Source organism: Mercurialis annua, linkage group LG3 (assembly GCF_937616625.2).
Source record: "Mercurialis annua linkage group LG3, ddMerAnnu1.2, whole genome shotgun sequence".
Taxonomy (NCBI): Eukaryota; Viridiplantae; Streptophyta; class Magnoliopsida; order Malpighiales; family Euphorbiaceae; genus Mercurialis; species Mercurialis annua.
Window position 1 is genome coordinate 54,304,036 of NC_065572.1, and position 15,958 is coordinate 54,319,993.

At 30.7% G+C, this 15,958-nt stretch overlaps 2 protein-coding genes and 1 long non-coding RNA gene across 8 annotated transcripts; 1 reads left to right on the top strand and 2 right to left on the bottom strand.

Annotated features, from left to right (window-relative positions):
* Positions 1-3,740: 3,740 nt before the first annotated feature.
* LOC126675046 (uncharacterized) lies at positions 3,741-7,862 on the top strand. Of its 6 annotated transcripts, XR_008790501.1 has the most exons (5): positions 4,266-4,309; positions 5,401-5,467; positions 5,629-5,693; positions 5,865-6,166; positions 7,279-7,862. XR_008790501.1 is itself a non-coding variant. In XM_050369617.2 (4 exons), the coding sequence occupies exon 4, from the start codon at positions 5,899-5,901 to the stop codon at positions 6,412-6,414; it is 516 nt and encodes a 171-aa protein (XP_050225574.1). In that variant the 5' UTR covers positions 3,741-4,033; positions 5,401-5,467; positions 5,629-5,693; positions 5,865-5,898; the 3' UTR covers positions 6,415-7,135. The 6 variants fall into 6 exon arrangements, 5 of the variants coding, with proteins under 5 accessions (XP_050225574.1, XP_050225575.1, XP_050225576.1 ...); XM_050369617.2 differs by lacking the exons at positions 4,266-4,309; positions 7,279-7,862 and adding an exon at positions 3,741-4,033 and having other exon boundaries at positions 5,865-7,135; XM_050369618.2 differs by lacking the exons at positions 4,266-4,309; positions 7,279-7,862 and adding an exon at positions 3,742-3,988 and having other exon boundaries at positions 5,865-7,135.
* A 2,891-nt stretch (positions 7,863-10,753) lies between these two features.
* LOC126675045 (probable purine permease 4) lies at positions 10,754-12,073 on the bottom strand. The gene has a single exon (XM_050369613.2). The coding sequence runs from the start codon at positions 11,998-12,000 to the stop codon at positions 10,894-10,896; it is 1,107 nt and encodes a 368-aa protein (XP_050225570.1). The 5' UTR covers positions 12,001-12,073; the 3' UTR covers positions 10,754-10,893.
* Positions 12,074-13,445: 1,372 nt separating this feature from the next.
* On the bottom strand, positions 13,446-14,699 carry LOC126675047 (uncharacterized). Its single transcript, XR_007639676.1, has 2 exons — positions 14,297-14,699; positions 13,446-13,824 (listed from the first exon to the last, which is right to left on the bottom strand). It is a non-coding gene; the product is annotated as an uncharacterized LOC126675047 (long non-coding RNA).
* Positions 14,700-15,958: the final 1,259 nt, after the last annotated feature.

A 15,958-nucleotide genomic window follows, 5' to 3' on the forward strand; every position in this document is an offset into this window, starting at 1 on the left:
CCAGAAGATGCTTTACGTTTTTTGAAAACGAAATCTTCCTCATCCTCTTCATCATCGCCCATTTCGCCATCATCATCACCTTCTAAAGGAACCTCGCCTTCCGGTTCTCTGTTATTAACCCTCAATAACTTGTCAATATCCTCCGCAGCGGACACACCCTACTCGCTGTCAGGAACCACCCTTTGGGATAACCCTTCCTCATCAGAAACCAAGTCAACCATGGTTGCAAGGGGAGAAGGATAAGTGGAATCACTAGAAGAACTCTCAGAAGAAGAAGAAGAAGAAGAAGAAGAGGTGGACTAAGAAACCCTCGAAGGAGAAATCCTTAAAACACTAAACGAGACTGGAACAGAAAATAAAAAGAAGAAGGAACACAAGAAGACAAGCAAAAAAAAAAAAAACTAAGTTACTTACTGATGAGAGAAGAAAGTCTGGCACTAAATAACTTGAAGAAGGCATGGCTGGAAAAGATGATCAACGAAAACAAAAGAATTAGACTGATGAAGAAAGAAAAGAGAAAACAAGAGTGAATAACCAAAATTAGAAAATAATACCTCTATTATATGCCAAGTCAGAAATATGGCACTTAAGTACCTAGTAATAGGAAACTCCTCGAAACAATCAATCAATTAATGGAAATATCCAAGGGTCGCGTCTTTTTATATGCCAAAAGACGCTTAAAATTCATAACCGTTGAGAAGACGTTTGAAAGTCAAATCGTTTCGAAAATTCCGGGAATTTGAATTTTAAAAATTAGTGCTTCAAGTCTTTGACTTAGCAAGATTACAAGGGGGGGGACATCTAATACCGACCTAAAAATATCTGAACTCCAAGCATCGCCTAGAAAATACTATGCTCGCCCATTGAGTCTCCAAAAAATTCATCGCCCAAAAATAATACAAGTATCGACCATATCTGTCTAAATCAGACTCCTCCCGGTCAGCTATCGAGCTGACCTCATCCACTTCGTTCTCTTACACCCACTACCCGGGATAATCGGGAAACGTGCCCTAACCATTATCAAAGTTCGTGGGACAAACCCACGAACTATTAGATAACAACCGCCATAAATTCATTATAAAAGGAAGCCACGAAATGCTTAGAGAGTTACGCACAAATCAGACTTAAATACATCAACACTCATTTACCTACCAAAAAACCCTTATTGACTTAAGCATCGGAGTGGCTTCCAGGCTAAATCAGCCTGAGGTCCTTTGAGCTTACATTTGTTACTTGTGCAGGAAAACAGTACGGGCGACCTTCGTAGTTCGACCTGTATCAGTAATTAAAGTCCTAATTAGAATAGGTAGGTAAATTATCTCTAATATAGTTTTTAATAGGCCTAATTACTTAAAAACCACTCACCTTGTAACTTTTTTTCATTTATACCACGACCTAGGAAAATTTTCAATTGTACCCTATTTTTGATTTTTATGTTTCGTTTGTACCCTAAGAGTAAATTTTTTGATTATTTAAGTAATTTAAAGATTAAAATATTAAAAACAAGATACATAAATGATTAACATTAACATTTTATTAGAATATAGGTTAAAAATGAAGGACTAAATTAAACTTTTTTTCAAAAGAAAATAGGTCAATTCAACTCATTAGGGTAGAGATGAAACATAAAAATCAAAAATAGGGTACAATTGAAAATTTTCCTAGATCATGGTATAAATGAAAAAAAGTTACAAGGTGGGTGGTTTTTAAGTAATTAAGCCTTTTTAATATGTAAAAAATAATTAAATTGTCTCTAAATTAATAAAAATACCCATCTTTTACTTTGATTGAACTACAAAATTAAAATACTGTATTTTGTCAATATATTATTATTTAAATTTCTATCTTATTATTTTTAAGGGTATTATTAATAAAATTAAGTTAATTATTTAATTATGGTTATTATAAAACTAAAAGAATAATAAATTCAGTATGAAAAAAAAAAATTAATAACCGGATATATTATATTTATTTTTATAAAAATTCTTAACTAATTTAATATTAGTTATAGATAAAAAAAATTGGTATAATTATAAAAAATTTATTAATATGTTCATTAACGAGTTACGTTACGAGCCACGTGTATAGCACGTAATACGAAACTAGTCACTTAAAGAGTTTAGAACCTAAAAGGCTCTAGTTAACTCTAACCCCTAATCACACTATAAATACTATTGTTACTCAGCCTAGCTAATTGTCGGACCAGAGATACAAAAATCTAACTCTAAAATTCAATCCACCCCCTAGACAAATCAAATCCTAGCCGAACCCTCACAAGACACACACACAAACCTTGTTCAATCTCAATTTTAAAACACTAAATACGTGTTAATTCTCCAAGAATACAACCCTGCACAAATTCGAATCTGGATTTCGCATTCACTTTATCAGCAAACGAGTTAAGAATTCAGACCGATAATTTTAAGGACTCTCTTTTTATTGCTTTTTATGATGTCATATTTATGCCAGTTGAATTTGATTACTTTGGACTACATGTTTTAATTAATTGTCATGTAATTGCCATATAAGCTAAATTCATTGTTTTTATTAAATTGTTTTGAATTCAATGTACTACAAAAAAAATTGACATTTAATGAGAGTAATTCCCGACATTAAATGTCAGCTTCCCCTCATTAAAATGTTTTAATGAGGGTATATTTTCCGTCATGGTCTGTCATTATTGCCTCCGTGGATAAAAGTAATAATGATGGGAAACAATATCCCCTCATTAATAGTATAATGACGGTATATTTTATCCTCACTAAATATGAGTTTCAACCACAATATTTCCATCATTAAAATAACCCGTCATTATTTCATATTATTATTATAAAATTTCCCCTCACTAAATTAATTTGTACTCTCATAAATAATATTTAGCTACCTGTAAAATTGTCTTATTAACAATTTCACCCGACTAAGTTTTTATTATATAATAGAGTTTATGAAACAATATTGATGAGCATAATATACAACTCTACAATAACAAATAATCATAAGAAAATCTCTATTATAATCAATACTATCAGTATACATAAATACACATTCATACAAAACTATATTTTTGATGAATAAACTAAAACAGAAAAATAAAGCACTACCCCACTTCTTTTCTATCTTCCTCGTTATCAGTTTGTAGTATGTCCTCAATATCCTCCCAGCTTGAAGCTCTTGCAGCTATGGAGTGAGTCATTTGATTTCCTTGAAACAAGCTGCCATCTCCTCTGTTTCTCGCAAAAAGTCCCCTGCCTCGTTCAGATTGCTATTGTCACTCTCGATTATGACCTGCTGGAATCCACAATCTTCCTATCTTCAAACTAATTAAAAATTCACATTTATACAAATATGAAGTAAACTATTACTGATAAGATAAAATTATCCATTTGAGGTTTACCATTGCTACTCTCTTGTTCAATTTGTCCAAGTGTTGAAAATTCACGACGATATCAAGAGTAAGATATATTCTAATAGTTTCACAATTGATGTCAACTAATAGATTAATGAAATAGTCATTACCATTAACATTCAGCAATCACTGCAACCAAAGAAATTGGCAAATGAAGGAGATCATAGAGCCACTACACCAAATTGCTGCTTTCCCGGCTAATTATTAGAGACGGTTTTGAACAGTGCCAGTAATTTATAAAACCTAAGAGTTAACGGCGTTGTTTAGAGATGGTTTTTAATTTCGTAGGTATATAGAGACGGTTTAAACCGTCTCTACGTTCATTAAGGGCAAAAAAGAAAATTTTCAAATCTCTTTCACGATGCTTTCACTTATATCACAATTTTATCATTTTTACATTAATTAAAAAATAAGAACATTGATTCAAATCTCTTCGATCCTTTTTGTTCTTTTTCAGCCATACACTATTCATGGATGATTCAACGAGTAATTGATTCAGTGATGCTTCTCTATTGAGTTTTTCATCGATTTAGCAATCTACAGCGGTGCTCAAAGTTCAAATTACCTCCTTGGGAATCTATTGTGAGGCTAGTAAAGAGATTAAAACTTATTTTGATGTTGTTTTAGGTTTGATATTGATTTTGATTTTGTTTTAGATTTTAGTATTGATTTTGATTTTGTTTTAGGTTTTAATATTGATTTTGATTTTGTTTTAGGTTTTAGTATTGATTTTGATTTTGTTTTAAGTTTATTGTGCACTGATGTTTTAGGTTTTAGTATTGATTTTATTTTTGTTTTAGGTTTAGGTTTATTGTTCTAGTGACATTAAAACTACTGCTTACTCTCCTCTTACATTTGTAGATCCTATTTTCTTTTATATTTTTCAATCACCGTTTAGTTAAGGTAATATACTTTTGTTCTTATCAAATTTTAATTTATTTATAAGGTCTTGTGATTAGTTTTGGCAACTTACATAATTTTACCACCATGATTACTTGTTACTTCATTTTTTAGAATGTACAGTGACCAATTATAACAATCTAAAATTCATTTTTTAATTGAGAGGTCCAGTTTTGATGATGTATAGACTTAAACCACAAGTTTTAGATAATTACTTGTAGGTTTTGTATTTTAACTGTTAATTTCCCTTTTTAGAAAACTGAATATTTATTAACTTTGGCGGTATTGACTATCTTTAATCTTTTACTTTTAGGCACCGTTTGGATTGATGGATTCTAAACGATGGATTTTAAACAATCAATAGATTTGGACAAAATCCATCGTTTGCCTAAAAAAAAATTAATAGAATCCATGGATTTATAAATTCCCTCATTTTCTACAATCCATCATTTTTGAGGGTTTTGATTTCCCACCTACTAGGTGGGAAAGTCCAAATCCACCATTTTTTATGAATGATGGATTGTTATACTATTTATTTTTTCCATAAATAATGTTAAAAACCATTAATTTTATTTTCAATCCAAACGATGGAATTTTAAAATCTATGGATTTAAATTCCATTGATTTAGAATCCATCGATTTTGTCAAAATCCATGGATTTTAAAAACCCTCAATGTTCTTAGTCTTTTTATTTCTGTGCCCTGTTATTTTATATTTCTACTGCCGTTTCTTCTTCTTCTTCATTGAAATTCATTTCAACTTTACTTAGTTTTGAATTTATTTCAATTTGAAATGTGTAGTTGTTAGGTTTTGTGCCAGTTTCAGTTTTTCTTGTGGATTTTGTTTGTTGGAAGTAAATTGAAGGTTAGTTCCTTACATTTTTTTCTTATGAGTGATTTTGACTTTTGAGTTTCATGTGGTAGGTTACCTATCTAAAAAAATTTGAATATCTTCTTCTTTTTTCTTATGTGTTGGAAATTATTTTCTGTTTGTTGCTATCTCTTACAAATTTCTGTTCTTATATGTGTTGTTATTGCATTATGTAGTGTTGATATTTTTTCCGACTTAAAACCTTTTTTGGTTTACCTTGGCAGCTCTTCTTACTACTGAAATTGTAAATTGATGTTGTTTGTAATCCTATTACCTCTGCTCCAGCAACTGGTTTGTCTTTCCTTTGTTTTTTCTCTATACAGTGATCTGCTCTTTGTATAGTTTAGGACTTCAAGTTTACTGGCAGCCAGTCATTTTAATATACCTATGATTCCTTTTGATTTCTAGATATAGGAATTTAAAAATCTACTTAAACTTTATATTTCTTACAGGTTGCTCATTCTCTTTTATCTCATAGTTACAACAAGCTTCTTTGTACACGTTGATCCTACAAGTGGTAAGTTATTGGAAGAACTTAATATTAATTTTTGACTGATTTTAGTTGGCTATGTTACTATATCTCAATTGAAACTGTATTAGTTTTTGACTGATTTTGTGTTGTTCTATTATTATTATTTTTAGGCTTTAATTATAATATTATCTGATAAGTATTTACCGTTTATGTTAGGTACTTGTTGAAATCAAATTAATTTCCTATTTTAATGGATTTGGTAGTGGATAAAAGTTGGATGATCAAGCCTAGGCATAGTGATGAATATAGGAGAGGGGTTAGGACTTTTCTTGATTTTGCTTTTCATAATGCATCTGAAGATGGAAGAATTATGTGCCCGTGTAGAAACTGTGTTAACCGGTATTTGCGTTCATATAATGAAGCTGAAATACACTTAGTATGTGATGGCTTCAGGAAAGGGTATACACAATGGGTATTTCATGGGGAGACGCATTTCACTAGCGGTACAACATCTGCAGGTTTGCACACTTCTCCTATTAATATAATGGAATCTGTTCAAGATTGCACTATGGCCGAATCGAATCCATGGACAATAGATGATGTAACTGGGTTGCTACATGATGCTTTCAATGTAGCTAGGAAAACGAATGAGGCTCCATTAGATACTGATAGGGTTTTTAATCCGGGAGAAACTGAGGAGTCTTCTAGTAACCGAAGGAGTCTTCTAGTAACCGAAGCAAGAATTTCTTATCATCTCTTAATCTAAATAAGAGCATTCTCTTTCAAGACACCGGGATATTTCAGAGGAATATGTAGTTCTTTTTGGACTAATGGATGGAGGATTTGGAAGACTTCTTTCATTTTTCTCACAATAACTACTTCTTCCTCAAACTCTTTCCCTTCCTCTTCCTCTTTCTTCTTAAGGTGATCCACTCCTTCAGTGTCTCTACCAGCAGCATCGGTGGCAAGCACAACCTTGCCTCCATCTTGTCTCACTATTGCCAATATTAAGTTAGAGAATCTGTCTTGAATATCCTCTACTATCCTATTTCTAGCTCTTCCACATTAAAATCTATATCTAGGATGTGAGTAGGGACGTATGAAACATATCTATCACTAGAATTCTTAGAGAAGACGTGGGAGAAGAAGACAACATAGTTTGTAAAAAAGAACACAAAATAGAAAAGAAAATATGGAGAAATGGTAATTTTGCTGATGTTAGAAGAAGTTTTGAAGCTTTACTAGGAGAATGGCAAACACGAAATTGGATCTTACACATGAAAACAGACTAGAAGTCAACAAGAATAGAGAGAAAATATAAAAGGTTCGGGATAAGAAAAACAAAAATGTAAAAAACAAGAAAGAAATTACTGACCTTCTTTTATTGGAAAATAAATGTGACGGTTGAGTGCTGTACATCATGTCTTAACTTCCTCGACAAGATATTTATTGTGGAAATTTAAGAGATGTGACTCTTTCTATTCTGAGTAATCGTTATAAACGTTTGAAATTCACATAGGTTCAAATTTTAAAATTTAAAATTTGCAATGACTAAAGAACCGCCTAAAGTCTTTGAATTGACAAATCAGGGGGGACATCTAATACCAATCTAATAATTTTCGAACTCCAGGCGAGCCATTGGTCGACACTAGAAGACCATAGCTCTCCAACGAAGTTCTGTCGGTTAAAAAGAACTCTTACTTCGCCTAAAGGAAAGATCTACACTACCACTATTAAGGCGGTCCTCCATCCTCTCATATCGCCTATGTGAAGCTTTCAATCCCACTACGCGTGGATATGAAAAAGCGTGGCCACACACGTAGAGAAGATCGTGGGACAAAACCACGATCCCAGACGCTAAGTAAGGCATACAACGGGTCTATAAATACCACTCTACCAACTGCTTGAGAAGGTAATCGTTCTAAAAGCCCTAAACACTTATTCCATTCATTATCTACCAAAGAATCCTCATTGATTTAGGCATTAGAGTGGCTTTCAGGCTTTCCAGCTTGAGACCCTTTGAGTTTATTTGTTCTTTGTGTGGGCCAAAGATGAAGAGGCGATTTCAAATTTTTCTACTAATATCAGTTACCGAGAAATAAGAAGTATCCATCTTAATATGATTGTAATTTTTACTCCATGTCAACACTATGATAGGTATAATAAAATAATCAAGATATTTTAAAATAAATGTAATTATTAATTTTAAATTAATTATAATTTAAGAGAAATTCTAATATAATGTTTAAAGTTGGATAAAAATTGCACATTTTTTTGAATGAGTAAAGTTATAAGAGTTAAATTGGATGTTTTTGAAAAATATCAATTATGTTTGGACTTTTAATATCCATAAGGCCTTTCTAACCTTGGCCACTAGCTAGTAATTTTCAATGATTTTGATTACTTGAAAGTGGAAGCTCTAGAAACCAATCAGAAATAATTTGCATGCACACAAAAGAGACCAGATTAAACCATTTGGAGGCGCAATTATAATTTAAATAATTATGTAAATGAAGTATCAATGTTTCTTAATTACTATTAGTCTCTAGATTTTTTTAAATAATGTTAATAATTTGTCAATATCAACTAAATAATATTTATTTTTATACTTTACAAAATTGGTTCCATATGGAAAGATGTTTCATCACTCTCATCACAGTATCACTTTGTTTTAATATACCAGCTATACCTAAATAATTATTGAATGTTTTTTTATATATTTTGTATATTATTGAATCGCAACTGAATAAAACATATTTATTCATTACTATTTAAAAAATGAAAGCACAAAAAGAAAATAAATAAACTGAAATAGCAGATATTAAGGCACTATATATTGAAATTATCTTCCAATAAAGATTATTGTATATGCATGCTTCTAATCATTTTATATTTTCCTCTTCGTGGATTGTGACTTTATTTAAAATGACAATAAATATGTCAATGGATGAGTGAGATGACAAATCTCCCACTAAATTCCAAACAAATCTATCAACTCCTCACAACTGTAATTAACTTTCTCGTATATCTTTTCCATTATTGGCAAATCTTCGTTTTTGGTTCTTCGGACGCCATGTACTTCCGGAATGACAGGATCCAAAATGACTCCAAAATGACTCCAAAATGACTTTCTCGTATATCTTTAAATGTTGTGTTAATTATAATCAAATCTTTTTAATTCGATCTTACATTTGACTCAGGTCTGAAATGTCCGGCATGATGATAGTGGTTAAACGAGGATTCCAAGTCAGAAAGGACTAGATAAATCAAACGATGTGCCGTTAGACTATTTTAAATGTTTTATTAGTCTAAACGACGTATTATTTAACTTTTAAAAAAAATTATAAATTTGACGCAACTAGCATTTGTAGGGGCGGCTATAACCGCCAATACAAGGGAAAAAAACCGCCCCTATTTCTGTATTTAGTTGCAATTACGGATCCTTAAATTTTCTCCATCGAGGAGGATCGGCCAACCCTCGTCAATCTCCCTAGATCCGCCTCTGCATGCTGGAAAAAATACGGTCCGATTCAAAAATGATGAACGGAACTTAATATGTCAAAACTAGCTACTTTTGTTGAACTGAAATTTTCTACTATAACTGATACAAAATGTAAGAGTTTGGTATTTTATTATTAGGTTAAGAGCAAATAATACAATTTTTTTAAAATTTTATACGTTTTTTTGTGTGTTTTTTTAAAAATCTGATTTTTTAAGAAATAATACAAAATAATAGAGAATGACACAAAAATATAGGCTTAACCCTTGAAAAACCCCCACCTTTCAATCCCCCTTTGTTTGCACCCTCACCTTTCAAAATCTCCAATTTTACTCAAAATTATCACCTTTCATTTTCAATTGCACCCTAGAAGTATTAAATTGGGCTTTTGTCACTAAAAAAAAGTTGAAATCGATACTTTATATTTTAATTCATGTTCTAAATAGTCCTTAATGTTTAAATTTCAACAACAAAACCATATTTAATGATATTTTTAATTGATTTTTATTTTATATAAAAAAATTAACTTTTAAAATTTTAAGAAATATGTTTTATTGTTGAAATTTAAACATTGAGGACTATTTAAAATATGAATTAAAATATAAATTATCGATTTGAATTTTTTTATAGTGAAAAAGGGCTAATTTAATACTTTTAGGGTGCAATTGAAAATGAAAGGTAAAAATTTGGGTAAAATTGGAAATTTTGAAAGGTGAGGGTGCAAACGAAGGGGGGTTGAAAGGTGGGGGGGTTTTCAGGGGATTAGCCAAAATATATCATTTTGAATTCTGGTTATTCTAAAGTCAAAAATAACATCAAGATGTTATCCTGAATCTTTCATATCAAATTTGAAAGAAATCTTTTAGTTTTATTAACTATGTTATATGAGTTCCAAAGATAAGCATATCATGGACATATAAGCTTACGATTGAACAGTCTAAACAAAAAGATTAAAGTAAATAGGTTTAATTGTAAATTAAATCACAAATTTTAGCATGATTTGTAATTATAACACGATCTTTAAAATTTGACAATATCAGCAAACAACTTTAATTTTTTGACAAATTTGTACACCAACCAATCATGCAACAACACATGGATATACATTAAAATATCCACGTCAGTGTTATTTTAACTTGGTGCACTAATTTGCCAGAAAATAAAAGTTGTTTACTGACATTGTCAACTTTCAAAATTCGTATTATAATTACAAATCATGTCAAAATTCATGATTTAATTTGCAATTAACCATTACTATGTGTATCATAAGATGGATCATTTATCAATGCTTGATTAATCTTCTCTTACTGTTGCTTATGTGCTTGTTTAAGACTATAAATAGGTTAATTTTGTTTAACTAAAAAAAATCCAGCTGAGTTAACAATATGAAAATGATAATTAAAAATACAAAAAAAAAAACTAACATGAAGAAAATCCGGTTGCTACATCATCATTCCAGCCGTAATTTTTTTGTTAAAATGCAATTTAAGATGATAGTATAAATACTACTATGATCAATTACCTAGCTATATATAGATTTAATTTGGATAATTAATGTACATTATATTAATTATAATGATAATGATGTTGATGGTGCACACATTGGTAATGATTCCACCCTCAAATCACATTCAACACCTCAAAATCTCACTATACAAAATCTAATCTAAATTTTGATGATGATAATAATAAGAGCACCCAACAAAAACAAAGAAAGAAAATAAAGCATTAAATTAGTGATAACCATCAAACCACATTTGCTCCTTGTACAACATGAACCATCTCAATCCCAAGATTTTTATTCTCCTTTATCTTCTCATCTTCATCATATTTCTTTCTATTATCAACATACATACCATACACATAGCAACAAAAACCCCAACCACAAAGCAAAGTGGACACCACTTTCACACCACCAAACTCATCTCCATACACCAGAACACCTCCCAACACATTCATGGCTAGAAGTGCAGTCATGCATATCCCTCCTGTTAGTGATGATGTTAAAAACACCATTCCTGCAGTTCCCATGAAACACAGTTGCCATGTAATTATGTTACCAAACACTGTAATCCAATACCATTTTTCACCTTCATCAAACACACCTTTGCTCTCTCTCTTCATCTCGGAGAACCCGCGGTCGGATGCCATCCCTATGATGGCTAACGCGGTGGCTGCGATTTCCATCACGAGCTGCATTTCGATCACCATCGCGTAGCAGTAAACATTCTTGTATATTTTCTCCATGATGGGTAAATATAGGGCGAATAACAAACCAGCTCCTACAGTAGAGAAGAACCCTATGAAATACTTAGCTGGAGTTAATCCCTGGGGTCTATCATGATCCGAAGCAAATGCTAGCAGGACTGAGCTTAGGGTTAAGAGAATAACACAGTTAAGATTCTGAAAAGTGATCGTTTGTTTGACGATGATGACGGAGAGGATGAGATTGAATACGAGTTGAGATGATAAAAGAAGAGAAGAAGTTGATATAGGAAGATAAGAATTACCCCATGAGAATAAAAGATTGTTTACACCTAACATGAACCCTATCAAGATTGATAAAATGAACATTTTTGAAGTGAATCCATTGAATGGTTTTCTTTCTGTGGATTTGAAGAGATAGTAAGGTATGAAAATGGGGAAGATAAGAAGGGGAAAACCAGCCGTTTGAACCCATGTAGAAACCCATCTACTTGAACCTTTGTGGATGAAGTAGAATTTAGAGAGCAAGCTAGAAGAAATTGAACCTACGAACAGAAATGAATAATTAACCACTAAAAGAAGTATATTGTTAGTATTCTTGGCCTTTTGATCTTGTTCTTGGATTTGGGTTGTTTGAATATTGCTCATGATGATTAGTAAGAGAGGTGGAGTTGGGTTTTAGATGGGGGGTTTATGCAAAGCAATCTATTTAAAGTGAGTTGAAATTGGACACACTGAGTTTGAACTTCTTTTTTAAGTGAAATTAATTTATGTATATATCTACAACTATCATTAAATTGACAATACTATCTTTACTTTAAAAAATTAAGAGTGTGATTAGTAATTTAACAAGTCATAACAATTTTATATTTTAAAGTAAATAAAAAGATGAATAGTTTAGTTGATAAAAAAGTAAAATACATTTTAACATATGAAGTTATTTTTATTATAATTTAGTCCACATTTGAAGAAATTTTCCATAAAAAGTTTTATAAGAATAAGATAAGAATTGTCATAAGATAAAAATTTTGTAGATACTTCTTCATTATGAATTAATTCTCATAAAAACAAGTAAACAAAGATATATTTTATTTTTTATATAATTTATAAAAAATATAAATAATGGTTTTGAATTATTATAATATTATATAGTTGATTTTATGTTGAAACTAAATTGAAGCTATGTTCATTTTGTGTTGGTATTTGAGATAGAAAAATGAATTAATTTTGCTTGATTTAATGTTGATTTTATGTTGATTTTTGTTGATTTTAACATTGGCAATGTTGCATTAATCTTTGGTTGATTAAATGTTGATTTTATATTGGTTTTGGTTGATTTTTACATTGATGCATTAATTTTTGGTTAGTTTTATGTTGATTTTGTGTTGATTTTTCCAAAAAAAAGAACAACACTTTATAGAAAAATTAATTAAAATCAAATATATGATAAATAACAAATATTGGTTAATTATGAGTAAAAATAAAGATAAAAAAAATTAAAAAATTAAAAATTAGTATAAAAAACTTTTAAAATTAATATTACTTAGTTATTAAATGTTGTTGATGTTGTGTTGATATCATGTTGATATTATGTTGACATTAAAACTGACGAAAAACATCAACAGTTAAAGAAAGTCAAAATAAAAAAAGTGTCAAAAAAATAAAAAAAATAAAAAAAATCAAAAATCAAAAATCAAATATGTGATAAATATTAAGTGTATAAATATAATGGTTAAAAAAAAGATTGAAAATTTTGAATTAGTTAGTTTATTACATGTTGTTGATTTTGTGATGATTTCATGTTGATTTCATGTTGATCTTGAAATGTGTTGAAAAACATGAAAATTAGGGTAAAAAATTAAAAAATCAAATTAGTCATTTTATTATATGATGATTTTTTAAACTTAAAATAGGCAAAAAAAACGTGAAAATGTCAAAACAAATTAAAAAATTTTAATATTGGTTGTAGGTTGATTTCATATTGATTTTATTTTGATATCATGTTAATTTTATGTTAATATTATGTTGACAATATGTTGATACAATATTAATGATTTTAAGTAAATGAGAAACAAAAGTAATAAAAACCAGAATTACAAACAACTGAATTCTATTAAAGAAAAATTAACAGAATCAAGTACTTAATTAATACAACATGAAAAATAAAATGGCTGAACTAAAACTAAAATTCATTCTAACATCAAAAAGGCAAGTATATACTAAATAACACTAAATATAAAAATTCTAATATTTAACATGCTTTCAACACTATTTTCACGTTGTCTAATACTTCCTTAGCATCTTCGACTGTAGTACGCTGCTTTAGTGCATTCTCCTCAGTCAATTCTTCACCAACATAAATATTTTATTGCAACATAGTTGCGAAAATTTGAGTATGCTTAAGCGAAAACCTGCTTGACCACGGGAGAAACGTGATTGTCCAGACCCGTGATAGATTCATCAACTTGCAAACTGTAACCATATGGAACCATATTTCATTTTAAAATTAACTTGGCAGATCTATAAAAGGAAAACTGAATAATAAGCTTAACAAATTCAATCACAATATAATTATAACTCCATTAATCAGATTGATCAGTTAATCATAGCAAATTCACACATTGAGACCAATACTTTTGACAATCTTATTATCAACTAGAATTGTAAAATCAAACCTACATTAAACTAAGAGCAAACTGATTCTAAAAAAAAGTTGAATTGCACTCTCAGTTACTTTAGCTACATATTTTGATCCTAAAACAACCCTTAATAAATGATCTGTTAGCTTTGACAATAAATTATGTAGGAAAGCATTGTATAATGATTTTAGTTTATACAAAATCAAACATTAACAATAACCTTTCTCTAAAGCAGATATGAGCTACTTATATCATAAAACAAATATAATTCAAAAAACAATCACAAAAGTCAAAAATATTCAAACCTTAACCCCATGAACTAGACTCGTCGGAATCGCAGGTGAAGGCAGAACGGCGGCAGAAGCAAAACAACGATGGAAGGATGGTGAAGACGGACTGGCTGCGGCAGCAAAAATGGTGAAGACGGAACGGTAACGTCGGTGTAAGGATGGTGAAGACGGACAAACAATTCAGTACGCGTTTGGTGAGATTTAAGCAAAATGAGTGAAAATGGATTAATGGAGATCGTGAGAAGAAGAAATCGTGGAGAGAAAAGGAAAAATTCCTAACTGAGAGAATAAGAATAAACATGCAAAAGAAAAATAAAATAAAATTTAGGATATCATTGTAAAAAAATGAGGCAGGGAAAGTAAAAGATTAGGTTGGACAGTATAAAAGTGAATGGTGGCCTATTTTCCGTATTATGTATGAAAAGTCCTACTTTAATTATATAAAATTTGTATTTGGTAGTTTGATTCTAATTCTGGTATCTTCGTGCTTGTTTTAAACTTTAAAGTTTGAAAGTGTAAAACTCTTGGTTAAGTCCTTTAACTTGTAAAGTTTTCATTTAGATCCCAATGTTTGGTTTTTGTATATCTAGCTTTCCATAGGCAAACAACTCAGTCAAAGCAAATAACATAATTCTCTTAGTTTAAGTACACTTATTTCCCTTTATCTTAGAAAATTTTCTCAGTAGATCTCTTCTCCTTCCTTAGATCCGCTGAAGAGAAAAACCAGTTCCGTGCCGCCATACATTGCCGACAGAGCAGAAATCGTCGTACGCCCGCCTCTAACGGCAGCTCTCCGCCGTCACTGAAGCAGCCAAGCGGCAACCACAGAAGCACCCACCTTGAATGTCACCTTCTCTCTCTTAAACAACCGTCTGATCTCTCTGAGTGTGGATCGGGTCTACTGATAAGGTAAACCCGCGAGTTCAAGGTATTCGACTCGGTAATATCAACATCATTTTCAGAATCGTTATCCATGTGAGGTAACACCATAGAGATTGATCATTATCTCGAGCCCGATTTGGTTTCTAATTGGGGTTGTTCTGTTCTTTGATGTGGTGGAATTCTTGAGTTTTGTTTGGTTCATTGTGAAGGTTGGTGGTGGATTGTCGTGGATGTATAGATAGAATCAATGTTCAGCTTGTACTTTTGCTGTTTGAAGAAATGCTTGTGAGAATCGTAATGTTTTTGGTGTTGGGTAACTAATGGTTAACATTGGGTAAATCGTTGGGTAACTTGTAATAAATTTTATTTTAAATATATTATTAGTAAAATCGTTAGTTAACTGGTTGTCGTCGCCGGAGGTGGCAGATCTGTTGTGATGAAATTTATTATTTTACATTTTTTTGGTTTGTATGATTTGATAACAATCTTTGTTTTTACACTTATTTATCTATAATGATGTTGCGTTTGGTTGAGCAATGGTTTACTAATGGTTAATTAATGGTTACCAATAATTATATATTTTAAAGAATATGATTTAAGTTTTGTTTGACGGTTGCTCTTGCGGTGATGGAGGGATTTGTAATAGAATTTTCAAATAATTCAATAGAAATGGAGGTTTGAATTTGTAATAGTTTTGTTGCTAGTTAACTAATGGTGTACTAATGGTACACCAATAACCTTGTTTTTAGTATATTGTTAGTATACCATGAGTTAACCGTTGGTACACTTGTAATA